At 36.4% G+C, this 18,325-nt stretch overlaps 1 protein-coding gene across 6 annotated transcripts in view; it reads left to right on the top strand.

Annotated features, from left to right (window-relative positions):
- TBCK (TBC1 domain containing kinase) overlaps positions 1-18,325 on the top strand; it is a 273,293-nt gene that overhangs the window by 13,339 nt on the left and 241,629 nt on the right. For 5 of the 6 annotated variants that reach the window (XM_023734775.1, XM_023734773.1, XM_023734774.1 and 2 more), the window contains one exon: positions 9,649-9,721. In XM_023734775.1, the coding sequence (XP_023590543.1) occupies positions 9,649-9,721 (73 nt within the window). Of the gene's footprint in view, positions 1-9,625; positions 9,722-18,325 lie in introns of all 6 variants that reach the window. The other variant, XM_023734776.1, reaches the window with a different exon arrangement.

Raw genomic sequence — 18,325 nt, 5'->3', positions numbered from 1 at the left:
TATAATCAGATTCATTTCATATCCCACTGAAGATGCTTATGGTGACAGTACTTTAATCATTTAAAAATTATTTTTGGAAGCCTTATTCCAGACAGAGGTTCCGTTTCTTAAAATTATTTTAAATGTCTCTCAGGGAAATGTATGTAAATTTTCTAACATGATTTGGAGATATGAAAGATATACCATAGGTAAAGGTGAGCCTTATATAATTACTGATATTCAGCTGTTTTTTTTTCCTGTAAAAATGGCAGTTTATGTGTTTCAGCCTAAAGTTAAACACCCTCAGACTATATTTTATTTATTGTTTTGATAAAAAATATGTTAAACTATACTTTCAAGTAGTCTCAATTATTTATCTCAATATTTATTCTGAGAATAGTTGTTTTTTCTTACTTTTAATAAAAAGAAAATTTTGTAATTATTATTATGGCTAACATTTATTGAGTGCTTATGTGTCAGCAGTATCCAGATGCTTATATATTTTAGTTAACTTCACCCTCGTAACATAACTGTAAGGTAGGAACTACTATTATTATCATTTTATAGATAAGAAAATTGAGGCACAAAGCGATTAAGTAATTAACTCTTTCTGTCAATTTTTGAAAGATTTCAAAAGCTGCTGTAAGTCTCTGACAATGCAAATACAGTATCATTCTGCCAGTCAGAGCTATCCAGCGCCCTGACTCTAACACTTTGGGACTCTGCCACATTCATAGATGCTGTCAGGGGGCTTAATGAGAGACACATGAAAGAGGGTTGTAAAAAAGAGGTAATTCTCCAGCAGATGATAAAAATACTTGATTTTTCACATGCACACACATATATACATATAGATAGATAGATAAATAGGTATAAAGAAGTATACATTATTCTAGTGGGACGTCCTTTACTGTCTGAGGTTGCCTTTGTTTGAGCCATTCAACAAATATTAATAAATGTCGATCAAATTTGGCCTAACCTTTCAAGGGAGAACACCTTAAGGGTCTCTCTTTGCAGTGACCAAAGCTGGAAAACAGAGCTAATAGAAAACTGGATTTGAAGCAAAGTTATAAAGATGGTGGCGAGTTTAATATCTGTTTAGGAACCAGTCTTTCTTGTGAACTGTGACATTTCTTACATTTCCCTTGACATACATGACCCCGGTCAATGGGATTATAATACTTTAACAGACTCTTGCCTGATACTGTGGACCTCCTTGTGCTAGATGCCAAATATACAAAGATAAATAAGACAGGATCCCAGTTCCTAAGTTAGCTCCAGAAATAGTAGAAGAGAAAAATACAAACATGATTATAAATAATAGAGCAGTAGTTGCTATAATCGATGATGTACAACATGCTATGTTATGAGTGTACAAAGGAGGGAATGTTAAATTCTGCATGGAAGAGTGTTTATATTAACCCAACTCCTGTATAAACATTTTTTGTGGGGTAAGGGACTTTTGAACACAGAGGGTGTCTCTGCTGTCTGTGGAGTTTTATTTATTTACGTTTATTCATTTCAATGTTGAGCTTTATTGCTGACATATTCCTAAGAAACAAAATCTTAATACATTATTAATTAATCATTCTTGTTCTTTTAAAATAAATTTATATTTCTTAATTAATTCTAATCTTTATTCCACCAAAAAAATTGAGGCAAGTCATAGACAAACATATAATAATAGTACAAACAGTACATGAAGAGACAATATATTAATTAGTATGTAACTACTATTACGTTAATTGTATCACTAACCTTATATCTTATTCTAACAAAGTTATAATAAGATATAAGGTTATGATATTAACTAATATATAGTTTCTTCAGTGGACTGTGAAATTTGTAAACTTCTATAGGTCAAGACAAAGAAGGAAATCTGACCGGTTCAAATTACTTTCATAATGAGACCGCATATTAAGAAATGAATTGCCAGGTATTTACCTAAATATGGGAAAATGATCACTTGTAAGCTTTATAATGTTGATAAAATCTGCTGGCCAGGTAAATGTGGAGACATTAGCATAGAAACTTCTTTGGCATAGGGATCTGAGATCGCCTGCATGTGTTGTTATGGGCAGTGCTCTCAGCACTTTCTGGCTCAGTTAGCTTTATTGTTCTTTTTTGTGTTGATCTCTGAACTGGAAGTGTCTGTGTAGCTTCTTATCCCGAGTTTTTTGTGGGTGACCAAGGAAAATAAATTCAACAGTTTAAAATAGCTGTTCTTAACCCAGGAGCTATAGAGGTCTATGAATAGGCTTCAGGAGGCCTATGAATTCCTTAAAATCGTATATGAAAGTGTATGTGTGTGTACATGCCTACACGTGCAGTTTCTGGATAGTCAGTAGTTTTCATGAGATTCTCAGAAAGAATTTCTAATGCAAAGAAAGGATTTAAAAGCTCTGGCGTAGAGTATCTAGGGATATGGAAAAAACTTACCTTCTTTTAGGCAAACTTGAGAAGATAAATAATGTGGGGCTATAGACCTTTCAAAGTTGACTTGACCTGTACCTAGCAGTATACTGCATCACATATTTACCAATCAGGAGACCCACAGTCAGGGCCACTGTATAGGATCTTGCAGTTTTTACACTGCACAAAAACTTCTGGCTAATGAAGTAAGTGGGAGCTGAAATCGGATTCTTACTAATCTATTCCGTGTGGGAGGCGTGATTTTTCTAATTTGCTTAAAGACACCATGAAGACTAGTGGTAACTATACCCACAATAGTCTATAGATAACCACCTGCCCCCACCCCAAAAAAAACAAACTCATTGCCTTCAAGTCAGTTCCAACTCATAGCAACCCTGTAGTACAGGGTAGAACTGTCCCATAGGATTTCCAAGGCTATGATCTTTATGGAAGCAGACTGCCACATCTTTCTCCTGCGGAGCAGCTGGTGGGTTCGAACTGCCGACCTTTCGTTTAGCAGCCCAGTGCTTAATCACTGTGCCACCAGGGCTCTTTTAGTCTGTCGACAGCTTCAGCCATTTGCCAAAAGCCCAGAAAGGAAATTTTGGCAAATTTGATGGTTGTTTAAAAAAAGAAAAAACCTTTTGTTGACTTTTTATTTTTATTTGTTAAATGTCTTCCGTGACATTGACTAAATGTTTAAAAATTATAGGGATCTTTTGGGACCTTTTACATCACCAAACAATTGAGAGGTATTGCCCATCTTTGCATGCCCCAGCCCTCTATCTAGTTACAGATTCTAAAGTTTCCAGTTGTGAGTTTGGCCCATTTCTAAAACCACTGCAAGAAAAGCTTGACAGTAAAGTAAAATCCTCATCATCATCCGTGGCTGGTGGCCACAATTAGTCTTGCTGTTTTAAGTCTGGTAAATTTGGAGTAGGCTTGTCTTCCCTAACTCTTGCCACATTTACTTAGTTCTTAGGTTTCTTCATTCTTGTTTCCTAAAGTGCCTTTTGTTTCTTCCCACTATGTCTGGAAGCCAGTTTGGAACGTAACTTGATATAACTGTGCTCTTTCTTCTGGCCAGTTTTTCGTAGGCCTTCTTTTCTCTGGATAATTGACTCTAATCAGCTCCTTTTCTTCCTCCACCTAAGTGGGCCCCTGTAAACACTGAACTAGAAACTGCCTTATGATAGAGACCCTTCTGGGAACACTATTGCTAACCCTGCATACGAACCTGCTTTTTAGTTGTCGGTGTCAGATAGGAACTGATCCCCTTAGACATTGTAATCTGCACTGTTGATCATTGTTCTTTGAAGCCAGCTCAAAGTTAGTACCCTTAACCCTGACCACCAAATTTCTGGTCATTCTGCTTGCCCTGCTCCTGAGGTCTCTGAAACGCTTTCTACTGAGGTAACATAGGTCATAGATATGTATAAAATTAATATATTTGGTTGCCTGGAATGAAAACATCAATAATTTTCAGGTTAGGTAATTTGATTATCTTGTTTATATTGGCAATGCTTAGTCTCCTGAAAAGTTGTGTGCATAAGGAGTAAATAACAGAATTAGGTTAAGTGTTTACGTAAAGGTCTTTTATTTCAAAGTGTTCCAGTTGTTTCAGTTGCAACTAGTTTGAAAAATTTGAAAAGATTCTAGTGAATAGTCTCCCTAGTGAAGAGTACATATTTGTCGATGATGTAACACCATATGACTTCAGTTTGGTGGACTCCACTTTTATTGTCTCCTCAAAGAATTTTGATTTTGGCTTACAATTTTTCCCGTTTTATTCTGTTCTTGTCATGCACATATCTCACATCTTGTCATTGTTATTTTTTTTCCTCCTTTTTTCCCTCTTTTCACTTGGGAGTATGTGTGACATGTGGTCTTTTTTAGCAACATTATGTTTTCACATGTTAGGTTAGCTCAGGAGTCAGGCTTTCACTGTTTCCTATAGATCACTCAAACTGTTTCAAGATGATGTTATTTCTTGCTAACTTGGGAGGATGTTAGTTGGAATCGACTCGATGGCAACGAGTTTGGGTTTTTAGGGAGGATGAAGTATTTAATCCCCAGAACAGTGGACATTATATTAGAATTTGAGAACTTGGTTTACCAAAAGTTGAGGAAAATATCTTTAAAAGAAATACTTAACAAATTCTCTCTCTTTTTTCTTTCTTTCTTTCTTTTTTTTTTTTTTTTTTTTGGAGCTTTAAATCTAGGCAGTATTTAGAAGCAGAGTGAGGATTTTAAATGATAATAGTCTCATTTTATTGATATTGACTATTCAGAAGGCTTTCAATAATTGCTAATGAAATTAATAACAAAATTATTTTGACTAGTAGGTGTGAAATTCAGATAGAGAATAATAGCATTTTTTAAGAACCAATAAGATAACCAATTCTATATCTCTAGTTGCATATAAATTTCAACCTAAGTGTCTGTATCAGTCAAGGTTCCAACAGAGAAATATAGATTTAAAAGATTAATTGCTAGGAATTTGCTTATGTGATTGTAGGAACTGTCTAGACTAGTCCCAAATCTGTAGGATAGGTCTCCAGGAAGGACAAGCTGGACTCTTAGGCAGGATCTAAAACTGCCTCCACAGGCAGAATTTCTTCTTCAGGAAAGCCTCAGTTCTGCTTCTAAGGCCTTTCAACTGATTGAAATTTGCCTACCCAGATTATCTAGGATAACTTCTTTACTTTAAGTAAACTGGCTATAGACTTTAAACACATTCACAAAATACCTTCACAGCAACACCTAGATTAGTGTTTGATTGAATAACTGGGAACTATAGCCTAGTTAAATTAATATATAAAACTATCACAGTGTTCTAGTACCAATATTGTTTTTTAAGCACGGAATTTTCCGTTGTCATTTTTACTATATATTAATTTAAATATTATATTTTTAAAAGGTGATGAGCTAGTCTCAGTTTTTACTGTAGCTAACAAAAGAATGATGCAGTGACAATGTCCTAAATAACCCTTCCTATTATATTAAGGCATTTATAATTCACCACTTCTTTTTTCTCTAGGTTTAAAAAAAATAATAACTTAAAATATTTCTTTTAGACTCTCACCTTGTTCACTCATTTATTGTTTGTCTTGCTTAATTTTGCATGATCTTCAGTTTCTGAGAATTGACTTAAAACATGCAGTTCAGGCTAGACACACTACATGATATTTGGCATTCATCAAATCTTTGTTAGAAGGAGTATTATTTCATGATTCTTATATGCTCTGCTCTCTAGAGTTCATCTTAGTGTCACATTTGGTTTTTATAAATAATACCACTATATTGCTGATTTGTATTTGGCACATTATGATTCACAAATATTTTTTATTATATTTTATTCTATGAAGCTATGTTTTTTTTACAACAAACAAAAGTTATTTTAAAACAATGGTCCAGAGTTTTAGGATGAAGACTTTTTAATGATTCCTTGAAAAAGTGGTTTATATTGAAATTGCTGGTTTAGTATACATTGTATTACCTCTGAGAGAAACTTTAATATTCTGCCAAGGATTATGGTTCTGCAGAATTAAATAATGGTTAAAATTCCACAGAATCTCAATGCTTAGGCAAGCACTGCTTTGTGATATTTTGAGGGTGTTTCCAGAAGTCTGACAAATTTTAATCTAGTGCCAAACACTTTGGAAATCTATCATAGATGTGGAAGCTTATGAGTAACCAATTTAAAATTAATAATGAAACATGCACATTTTAATAAATTCTCACGTTTTTGTTGCATGTTAAAATCAGCACTAAAACCTGTTGCTGTCGAGTTGATTCCGACTCGTAGCGACTCTATAGGATAGAGTAGAACTGCCCCATAGGGTTTCCAAGGAACGCCTGGTGGATTTGAACTGCTGACCTTTTGGTTAGCAGCTGAACTCTTAACCACTACGCCACCAGGGTTTCCATATCAGTGCTACTGAGGTATTATTATTATTTTCTACACAGGACAGGTCTCTGTTTATATAATGATTGTCACCATATGAGATTCTTTTTAATTTCTAATGACCACATCATGCCTTTGGTCAAGTTAATTCATTTAACAAGTATTTCTATATTAGATGCCTGTATGTTCTAGGTGCCATTCTAGACACTGGTGATAGAATTTTGAACAAGACCAACATCATTCTTGCTGTCATGAAACATTATCTAGTGAAGGAAGACATTAAACAAAAATACACAAATCTTAGAGTTGAAATAAGTGTTACAGAAGAAAAGCACAGTGCATAATAGAGTATATTATAGGAAGAACAGTTTTATTTTGAGGAACCATAAAGGTGTTTCTTGAGGAAGTCACATTTAACTGAGGCCTGAAGAATGTAGAATAATAGCAAACGCTTAGGTAGTGTTTGCTATGTCCCAGCACTATTCTTGGATCTTATTATATATTAACTCATTTCAACCTCACAATATGAGATAGCTGCTCTTGTTTTCCTAATTTTACAGAGGAGGAAGCTGCAGCATAGAGAAGTTAACAGATTTACCCAAGGTCACCTAGCTAATGAGTAGTAAAACTGGGATTTGAGCCCAGACAAAATAGTCTGTGCTACATGGTAGGAGTTAACTGAGAGAAGAGAAGAGGGAAGATCAGGCACTAGGATGCCATGAGCTAGTGCCCTAAGGCAGGAAGGGGCAGAAAGGGCTGGTTTGGTTGGAACTTGAGGAACTAGAGATTAAAAAAAAAAAAAAAAAGATAAAGCTAGACAAGAAGTTACCTATTCAATTTTTTTAAATTATTTCTTTATCACTTGAGCTTTAGTATAAAAAATATGTTAGAGGGGAACAAGAGTTAGTGGTTAGTGGGAGAAGGCCAGTTAAGAGATTGTTGCAGTAATCTAGTAAGAGATGATGCTGGCAGATTGAGCAATGTGTTCAGATTTTGGAAACATCTGGGAAGTAGAAAGGCAGGACTCTTCGTGTGGATTTGACAAAGGAAGAAGGGGAAATAGCAGTCCAAGGATTATTCCTGTTTCTAGCTGGCAAGTTAGTAGTACCGTTTACTGAAATAATACTAATGGGAACAGGTTTGAAGAGCAGACTATAAATTCAGTTTTGGTTGTGTTGAGTTTGAGGTGACTTTTATATTAAAGTAGGAAGTTAGCTATAAAGTCCTGGAGTTCTGAAGAAAGGCCTAGGCTTGAGGTAAAATTTTAGAGTTTTTAACCTTGGTGTAGTGGATGAGGAGCAAACACAGTAAGAAAACCCAATGTCAAAGGTAGAGGAACCAGAAGCCTAGCTAGAAGAGGTGCCTGTCAACAGAGGAGAATGAGGAAAGGGAGCCCAATAGGTGCAAGGAGAGGTGATGGGATGTGGTAAGATGCAAAGCAAAGGAATGCAGCTTCCCATTTTGGTTTTCTGATATTCAGTTTTATCTACTTTTTCCTTCTGGAACTTCACAATTCTACTAAATTGCTTGGAGATCAACTTTGCATGCCCTTTATTAAGTTGAAGAACTAGACCTTTTACCTCATGATTTTCTTCCTTTTTATTTCTTATTAAGTGTTCTTTCAAATTTAATTTTAAGTTCCTATTTAGACCACTTGGAATCTTTCATCTGAAACTGGCAGCTTTCATTTATGGCATTTTTAATTTTTGTGTTTCAGATCATTCTTTATAATACCACCACCTTAAACAGTTTCAACTTCACACCTCACATGACTGCCCCATCTCTGCTCCCACACATAAGACCATACCTTGATCCATTCATTACTGAGAGTTATTCCATTTGCCTAATCTCCTCCTCTGAACTACCTTTTTCCTTCTTTTACTATCTCATTGTTCTATCTTTGAGACTTTTTCATTTTTATAAAACCTCGTCTTTGCAGTTATCACTATTTCCAACCTTCCTGCACCTTTACTTCATATTGTTTCAGTCTGTTGTCTGAATTTTATGCTAAATTTCTACTTTATCTAGCCTAGAGCCCATTTTGTGGGTTAGGTTCTCTTGCTCCTCTTACATTCATTCATTTAACAAAAAAATACTGATCTGATAGTGTGTAAAAGTTGTGCTAGTCACTAGAGATAACTGATGAGCAAAAAAAAAAGTATGGGCCAACCCTCAGAACTGTACAATCCCATTCTTAGACAGTTGATCTGTTAGAAAATTAAAATTACATCATAATATTCATTGTGTCTACTACAATTTTATATTATTTAATTTCAGCAGACCCCATCATGTTGCAAACAATCCCAAGTGGATTTTTGTTCTTTCTCCATAGCCATTATTCAGAACATTTTTACTTTTCTCAAGTTTCTAAACTCAATTTCGAAGACCTTGTATTTGAACAAGATTTTCTAGGCAGTCTGTCCTTAACTCCCAATTCCCCTTCACTTCAAAATTTCTTTACATCTTCCTCCAATCTTTTCTTCTCCAAGTCTGTGTCAGAAGAAGAATCACTTTTTTTGCCAGGGTGAACTTTCCATCTGTTTTTTCTGATGCACATGGGAGAAACTCTAGAGAAAAACACAAAATGGAAACGATCTGTTATTTAGTGTATTGTTTTATTAGACATATTGCCTTAGTTATCTAGTACTGCTATAACAGAAATACCACAAGTGAATGGCTTTAACAAACAGGAATTTTTTCTCTCAAAGTTTGGGAGGCTAGAAGCCCGAATTCCGGGCGCCAGCTCCAGGGGAAGGCTTTCTCTCTCTTTTGGCTCTGGGGGAAGTTCCTTGTCATCAGTCTTCCTCTGGACTAGGAGTTTCAGTGCAGAAACTCCGGGTCCAAAGGATGTGCTATGCTCCCAGCTCTTCATTCTTGGTAGTAGAAGTCCCTTTCTTTCTGCTTGCTTCTCTCTCTTTTTATCTCTTGTAAAGGCCACACCCCAGGGAAACTCCCCATACATCTGATCAGGGCTTTGACCTAAATAAGGGTGGTGCATCCACTCTAATCCTCTTTAACATAACCTAATCTTATCTCATTAACCGGAGGCAGGTATTAGGATTTACAACACATGGGACAATTACATCAGATCACAAAATGGAGGATAACCACACAATACTGGGAATCATGGCCTAGCCAAGTTGACACATATTTTTTGGGGACACAATTCAATCCATGTCACATATATCCTATTATTCTATATATTTGCTAATTATTAATAGAGTCTGAGAAGCTTTTTAAAAGTATTTTTATTTTGTAGTATATGTTAATATCTTCAATGAGGTATATTATTTTGTCATTAAAACATTGTGTTAATAAAATATAAAGTATATTTGCTTTATTTTACTCAGAGAGACTGGTGGTGGTGGCTGAACACTGTGAACGGAGTTTGGAAGACTTGCTTCGAGAAAGGAAACCCGTGAGGTACTGTGTAGTATCAGGACAATTAAATGAAAAGCAGAAATTGGCAAACAAAAAGGCATTTTAACTAGAAACTGCAGGGTTTTGGTTTCTTCTGTTACTTGTTTAATGATCAAATCCAGGTGCAAATTTTCATTTTAGGAAATTTAATTCGCAGCCTTATAGAAATTTAACATGAACATTGTTCAATATTCAGCTTTTATAATGTAGGCATTCTTCAAAGTACTTGACAAAAAATTTCTTGATATATGGGAAAGCTTGAAATTTTCTTAGTACTAAGCATTTCAGTAGCTGAGATTAAGATTATTTTCCTGAAAAGAGCACGTAGTAACTTCTCACAGAATATTGGTATTCCTAGGGACACAGTGAACTGCAGGAAATAAAGGCCATGTTGGGGAGTATTGAGAAATAATAATCATGGAAAACTGGATAGAATTTAATGATACAAATATTAAATTTGGTTATTTCAATGACTCAATAAGTTTACTTTCTACCTCTTGTGAAAAAGAGTATGTATTTGAAACTTTTATTATAAATATACTATTATATGAACTTCTCTGTAGATTTTCTGAAATTATCTTAAAGTTCATCAAAGTCTTTCTTTAATGAATAAAGGAAGTTGCATTAAATCAATCAAAAATGCTTGCCATGATTCTTTATAGGGTGGTAAATATCTATCTAAGTTTGAAGAAGTATTCTTATTCTCATTTTTTAGAGCTTTTCCATCACTGCCACATTCTACATGAAAATAAATCTTTTTCAAAGGAAGAAAAAGAATGTTTATTTTACTAAGTGGTGGTTAGTTGATAGAAGCGAAATAAATAAATTGAATTAAGGTACTTTCCTTGCTGCTTTAAATGATTTGGTTTTAAGTGGTCTTTGGAAGGAAAGATGCAGATATCAAGTATACCATAGCCTTACTTGCCTCTTTAAAAAGTCCAATCTGACCATAGGTAATACAAATGACTTTTTTATGTATTTGGAAATAGCTTAACCTTACTCAGTGTATATGTTTTTGTAATTGTAGTTTTTACATATCATCAGTCTTTGATTTTCTTGTTTGCTTTTTTTTTTAAAGAACATGCTGCTCTTGCTCATCCGTATAAATTTGTACTTTTATTTATAGACTACTGCTGCTAAAAGCAATTCTCTGTGAAAGCTAGATGAAATTAAAATTGAAAACCAATTGTAGCCAATTATACCAAGGAAATTGATCAGTTTAGTATGCAAATTAAATGACTTATGATCTACTGAGGGGATTGGTCAGTTCATGGCCCTGGTGGGAGGGCCATGCCTTGTAATTGACAAGGGGTTTCCTTACATAAGGGCCAATCCCACAGAGGTTGAGGGGGGACTTTACTACCATCAAGAAGAAGAATCTGAGGTGGCGTATGTCCTTTGGACCAAGGACCCAGGGTCCCAGCACTGAGAAACCTCCTAGATCCAAAAGAGAGAGTGTAACACTGAAGACAGTGAGAAATGGCAGCAAGCATAGCAGAACCCTGCAGTGGAGAAACAGTGGTAGCAGTACAGCAGGGGGAACCAGGAGACCAGTGAGAGGCTGTTGCAGTGGGCTTGCCAACCCAGAGAGCGGGACAGACCCGACTGCCTTTCGTCAGGAGGCTTGCTGGTAGAATGGTATGCCTCTGGGCACTTGCCAGCAGAGCTAAGAGAGAGCTGAAACACTTGCCCATACAGGGCAGAGTCCTGAGTGTGCCCTGTGCTGGTGTTGCCGTGGAGGATCCTGTGTAGGGATCTTCTTACAGCAGGGCAGAGCTGGATGCTTCTGGGCAGGATGCTTGCCAGCAGAGCTAAAAGAGCTGTGATGCTTGTGCAAAGCAGGAGAGGCCTGAGTGTGCCCTGTACAGGGTCTGCATGCCTACCCCCCTGGGCAGCGGGAACCCAGGTAGCATGGCGGCAAGAGAGCTCCTCAGGCCCGGGTAGCATGGCGGGAGCTGGCAGCAGAGGCTTAGAAGGACCTGGCAGCAGAGGCTTGGGACACCCTGTGCAGGGGTCTTCCCATCTGTGAGATGAGGCCCAGGGAGGCCCAGTGGCAGAGCCTAAACCTCGGGTAGCATAGTGGTAGCTGAAGGCAGTGGTGACATGAACACAGCATCTGACCTGAACTACTACGTGCCTGCCCAGTGACGTAAGAATGGACATGGGTAATTTGTTTCCCCTTTGGGAGTCTATTGTTGGTTTTTACTATTTGCTTTCTATAAATAATAATAATGGCTTTCACTCTGCCAACACTGTGTGTCTCATGTGTCCAGCTTCATCACAGATGAACGTAGTACCAGTGGAATTGTTGATGCCAGTGGGTATCTGTGCCTTACTTCTAGCAGTCTTATGGCTGCCTAGAAGTTTGAGACACAGCCTGTCTGCATGTGCAATGTAGATAGACATATGCATACACTGAGCCTGGGTCAAATTTGTGAAAAGATTGAGAATTATGTATGATGAAAAAGTCTGTAATTAGCTAGACAACCTTGGAAGAGTCTCTTAATCATTTTCCTCATCTGTAAAACGGAAGTTTACTTGATTTAGGATCATTCTAGAGCAAGTTATTCTCAACTTCATATTCTAACATGCTTTACATTTGATAATATATTGATCAGTTGCCTTTATAGGCATATATTTTTATGTTTTCTAATATTAACATGTTAGTCTACTATTGCCCTTTGTTTAAGTTGTGGATTTCTAAACGAAAGAACCCCTGAGAAATCCAAGTGTGAAATCTCAGTGCTATAATTTAAAAGGCTGAACTGTTATAGAAACACCTACTTTATGATCCAGCAGTTTCACTAGGTACAAGACCTCCTTAAATTTTGCGCTCTTGGCACCTCACTTGCCTCAACCTAGTCCCAACCCTGCCTAGCTATTTAACCAAGAGAAAAGAAAAACACATATTCACCCAAAGATTTGTACAAGAATGTTCTAAAAACATTATTCATAGTAGCCCCAAACTGGGAAGAACTCAAATGTCCATCAACAGGAGAATGGATAAACAAATCATGATATATGTATCAGCAATAAAAAGTAATGAGCTACTACTGGAGAAACCCCGAGAGTATGGCCCCCAGACACCCTTTTAGTTCAGTGGTGAAGTTACCTCCAAGGTTCACTGTTCAGCCTGGGAGTGGAAAGCCCCGTAAAACCAAATGAGACTAACGAGGTACAGGAGTCCAGAAGGCAGAAGGGGACAAGGAAGCTGGTGATAGGGAACCCAAGGTTGAGTAAGGATATTGTTGATGTGTTGTGAGATTGTTAACCGTTGTCATAGGGCCACATTTGTAGTAACTGTTAAATGAGAAAGTATTTTGTTCTGTAAGCCTTCATCTTAAGTGAGAATAACAGCGCAATTGGAAGAGCGTAGTCCATGTCACTGAACTGTGCATGTAGAAATTTTTGAAATGGTGTATCTTTGGCTATGTGTATTTTCACCAAAAAAAAAAGGTTGAGAAGTTAGAGGGTTGATATGTTGTGGGGTTGTTAACCAATGCCATAAAACAACATGTGTACTACTGTTTCATGAGAAACTATTTGTTCTGTAAGCCTTCACGTGAAGTACAATAAAAAAAAAAAAAGTAATGAGCTACTGATACAAGCCAACACTTGGATGAATCTTAAAAATATGCTGAACAAAAGAAGCCAGACACAAAAGATTACATCCTTTCATTTGTGTGAAGTTCTAAAACAATCAAAATTCATTTATGGTTATAGAAATATAGTGGTTGAATCTGGTTGTGGGAAGAGAGTAGTACAGGGACTGATTCAGATGACCTTGAGGGAACTTTCTGGGGTGTTGGAAATTTTCTACATCTTAATCAGCATATTACTTAATCAGGGTAGCAAGAGAGAAAGGAAAACAAGGTGAAAACTGCAATGCCTTTTATGATATCTAGCCTCAAAAGCCACACACCATCATTTCTGCAATGTCCTCTTGGTTACACAACTCAATTGTATTCAGTGCAGGAGAATTCTACAAAAGAATGTGAATCCCAGGAGTCAAAGGTCGTTGGGGGCCTTCTTGAAGGCTGGCTACCCCAGAAGTCATAACAATCATGCAAGTATTTAAAAAAAAAAAACACAGGATTTAAATGCCAAAACAACATTAAACACCAACTGAAAATTAACTAACATACTTAAAATTATTCAACATTCATTTAGGATACTTGAAGGTAGAGTGTTAAAGGAATGTCTGAAGTACCAGAGGTAGAATGGGATCTCCATCGGCATCGCTATGTTAGAGCAGAAATTGCTGTATGTACTGAAAATTGATGTTACTCATGGGTTTCTGCTCTCAGCACTTCCAGAGGCTTGTGTAAGTCACACTGGAGTAATCCTCTGGTCATTAGGATGGTGACTGTAGAACGTTCCTTCTGATCCTCCATATTTTACCTCCCTACCCATTTATAGCCTTACTTTGCTTGTTATGAAAAACTGATGCAGAAGAGAAAAGCTGGAGATTCAGAAGTCAAATTTCTGTTTTCATCATTTTACCTAAAGTCCGTTCTTTTTTTATTTTCAATTGTACCATATAAGAATACAATGAGATATTGCTTTACCAATAAGATTAAATCTATCAGCTCATGAAAAGTTCTCCATCTCTGTGCTTCTCGTCCTTTATCCTTGTTTTAGAGATGATGAATCTCATAGCAATGAGCATCTAAAGAAGCCACCTTTCGTCAATGCATTTGTGTTTGTTTTCATGAGGGTATAATGTTACAGATGGAAGCATATTTGTTAGGAGGTAGATAACCATGGATGAGATTAAATGCAAAATTCACATTATCTTTTATGCAATTTACATTTTATAATAGTCTTTTTCACTTACTTAAAAAATAGAACATATAATAGCTTTTACAGGACTTTGTAATTTTTTCAAGTGAAATGTATTTAAACATTTTTGTAAAGTACTAATTTTTTAACTATTCTGATAACAGACTAAAATTCAATATTTTCCTTGTACTTTTTAGAATATAAAATTCAGCACTTACTGCCTTTGAGTAGTAATTATTCTGAAAGGTTCCGTTCCAACTTGTTACCTGATCCATCCATCTAAATTAGCTTTGTTGAAAACTATTTGACTTTTCCACACATTTAATAACAGAGCCAGTTTCATGTGCAAGAGTTAATGCTGCAATTTTAATTAATTCTGTAACCTGTTTATGGAAAGTGAGAAGATGTTCTTACGGCTTATAAATGAATTCTGCCCCTTACAGCCAAAAATAGGCACCCTGCACCTGTAAGAAAGGCTGATGCAAAGTCGACTGGAAATCTGTTTGGATGGGGTTGCAGTTTGAGACCCATGATTTTTGCTTCTCCATCTGTCTATAACTATTGTAAAACTGTAAGCTGCCAGTTGTCTGGTAGTTATTTACAGTTGATTTTCTAAACTTAAGCGCCACTTAAAGCATATATCTTGATTTATATTTTGAAGAAAATTTTAAATTCTTTGTAAAATTGGTGGGATAGCGAATAGGGAAATGAAAACTAGAAACTTAAAGAGAAATCTGTGTTGATTTGCTCACTAACTTTTTTCATGACAAATTTAATATTGTTTACCTAAGCAATGTTTAACTAAAACATTACGGTAGAAATTTGCATTACAACTACATTATAACTTGAGATGGTTTCAGATCCCCCTAGAAAATCAAGTCTTCTTTCTATATTTTTAATGGCTGTAAAACCCTTTCGAGAATTCATGTTATAATAATTTTGTGCTATGATCTGGAGGAATTATCAAGTCAGTCTTTCATAAAGTAATGTTATCTGTGCAGATAGTTTGGTAGCGTGGCTTAAAGGAGGGGATTACTCACCATTTACTTTAGTGCCCATTCAGGCTTAAGTATGAGGGATTAATCTTAAGAGAGAGCCGCTGTCTTTCCAGTGGCTTTTACATGTTACCTGTGCCAGAATGCAAGCTTGCCAGTATTTCTCTTCCATTTCAGTTAAATGATCAAAATTATTTGTTGGAAACATAGAGGAACAGAATTGAATTAAACGCCTGTAACCGTTAGGTTTCAAGAAAGAAAGTACAGCGTTGTAAAAGATTTTGTTTGAAGTCATATTTGGTGCCTGTGAATCTACTTAACTGCTATACTAAAGCTAGATTCAAGATACTGAAAACTGGAGAAATTTAGATCTTGACTTTTCTCTGAAATACTTTCCAGAGAATGCTAAAAAAGAGATACACCTTCATCACTCCTGTTAAAGCCAGCAGGAGGAAATGGTTTGCCTTTTAAGTCTAGGTGCTATGTGAAAAGTATTTCCCTTCTGTGTATTATTCAGAGCTTGTCCTTTTGCTTAATCTATAAAAATGCTTGCAAGTGTAGCTCATGGACAGATATTCAGCAGAGTTTTGGCACTTGAAATAGTTTCTTCATTGTTCTTAAATATGAAAGTGAAGGCGGGGTGGGCAGTGCAGGCATGTTTCTTTAATAAAATGTAGTTTGTCATATGTTTTTAGGGTTATGGTTTGAAAACTTACCAGAGAACCGTCAGCGTTGCAGAGGTTATACACAGAGACTCTGATGGGAAGCAGACTATGTCTGTTGCTGTTTACTAGCATGATGGAAAATGTGATCTGACTGACTCGGATGAGTAAATTTTATTTGTCCCTATTAAAAGATTGTCTACTCAGTGAATTAGATACCCCAAAAGAATTTTGGGCACACTCGGGAATGTGGTCCAGAGTTAGGTATTGAGGTACAGGTTGCAGTCATCTGAAACACAGAGTAGTCTTATTTTAGAATATAAAGTGATAGTGGAAGCTGAGGCATTTATGCGTTTTTGCTTTTAAGGGCCTGTCTTAGTTACCTAGTACTGCTTAACAGAAATACCACAAGTGGATGGCTTTAACAAGGAGAAATTCATTCTCTCACAGTCCAGTAGCCTACAAGTCCAAATTCAGGGCGCCGGCTTCAGGGGAAGGCTGTCTCTTTCTGTTGGCTCTGGAGGAAGGTCCTTGTCATCAGGCTTGCCTTGGTCTGGGAGCATCTCAGCCCAGGAACCTCAGGTCCAAAGTACGTGCTCTGCTCCCAGCAGTGCTTTCTTAGTGGTATGAGGTCCCCACTCTCTGCCTGCTTCCCTTTCATCTCTTGTAAGATAAAAGGTGGTGCACACTCCAGGGAAACTCCCTTTACATTGGATCAGGGATGTGACCTGAGCAAGGGTGTTAAATCTCATTCTAATCCTCTTTAACATAAATTTACAATCACAAAATGGGGGACAACCACACAATACTCGGAATCATGGCCTAACCAAGTTGATACATATCTTTGGGGGACACAATTCAATCCATGACAAGACCCTACTTTCAAAATCCACTTGAAATTAGGACAATGTAGTCCAAAAATTGAGATTTATGTAACTATCTATATTTTTCTTCCTATTTTACCTTTTTTTTTTTTTTTAAGAAGGGAGGAGATAATGAGTATTAATACCGAAACGTGCTCTTTGCTTAGACTTAGAATCTTGCAGTTATCTTTTGCTTTCTCCCTTTCTTGCTCTCTGTATTCCCTGAGTCTTCAAGTACCATTAATACAACCTCGGTGATGGTTCTTATATTTCTCCTGTCCTCTGCATTCTTTAGTTCAGGTCTTCACTAACAAACAACTTAACTTGTAATGTTCTCCCAATGGCCTTCCTGCCTTGAGTCTTTCCATACTTGTCACTCCTTTCTGCTGCTATATTAATATTCTTAAAGTTCAGTCTGTTCCCTGCTCAGAAACATTTGGTGGCTCTTCATTTGTTCTCTGAATAAAATGCAATTTACAGGTGTAAGATCTGACTCCAATCTCATTCTCTATATTATTTCTACATAGTGCCTAAATAGGACAAGCAGTTTTATTATTACTATTATAAAGTTGAGATTTAGTGCCAGAGAATTGAAATACACCATGGAGAGTGAGCTGTGTCTTTTTTGCCCAACAGTGTATCTCTCATATTTAGCACAATGTAGAACACTTTTTCCAGTAGTATGCTTTGCTCTGTCTCCCTCTTTACTCTTCGTCTCAACCAAATCATAAATATTTTCCTTCTCCAAAATCCTATAATGCATTGCATCTGTCTGGTGGTAAATTACCTTTCCCTTTTTAGCTTATATTTGTTTACATACAATTACAGAATTAAGGAAGGTATGATTTTGCGTCCCTAATCATAAATGTTTTGACATAGGTACTATAATTTATACATTTTTCTGTCTCTTAAAGTTGTTAGCATAACGATTTACGTAATGTTAATCTGTTGGTGAATGAACTATCGAGTGAACTAATTATACTTTCAGTCTAATCATGCAGTTTGAAGTATGCTTTTTTTGACTGTTATCTTCCTTTTAATCATGGGTCAAAATTTTATTTCCCAAACAATTTTTGGTGAAAGTATGGTGCAAATATTATCTCGTTAATTTGTTTATAATTTTCTTGGAAATGCTTTTTAAGATAAAATAATTTCCATGATTAAATGAAACAAATTGTTGATTGATTAAAAAACATATCATGGAGCATGGCCCCTGGTCTCTCCATCACCCCAGAACTAAAACAATTTCCGAGGCCAACTCTTCAGACAGGGATTGGACTGGACTGTGGGACATAAAGTGATACT

This window comes from Trichechus manatus, unplaced genomic scaffold, assembly GCF_000243295.1.
Source record: "Trichechus manatus latirostris isolate Lorelei unplaced genomic scaffold, TriManLat1.0 scaffold00071, whole genome shotgun sequence".
In the NCBI taxonomy this organism is placed as follows: Eukaryota; Metazoa; Chordata; class Mammalia; order Sirenia; family Trichechidae; genus Trichechus; species Trichechus manatus.
This window is presented reverse-complemented; position numbering and strand designations above follow the sequence as displayed.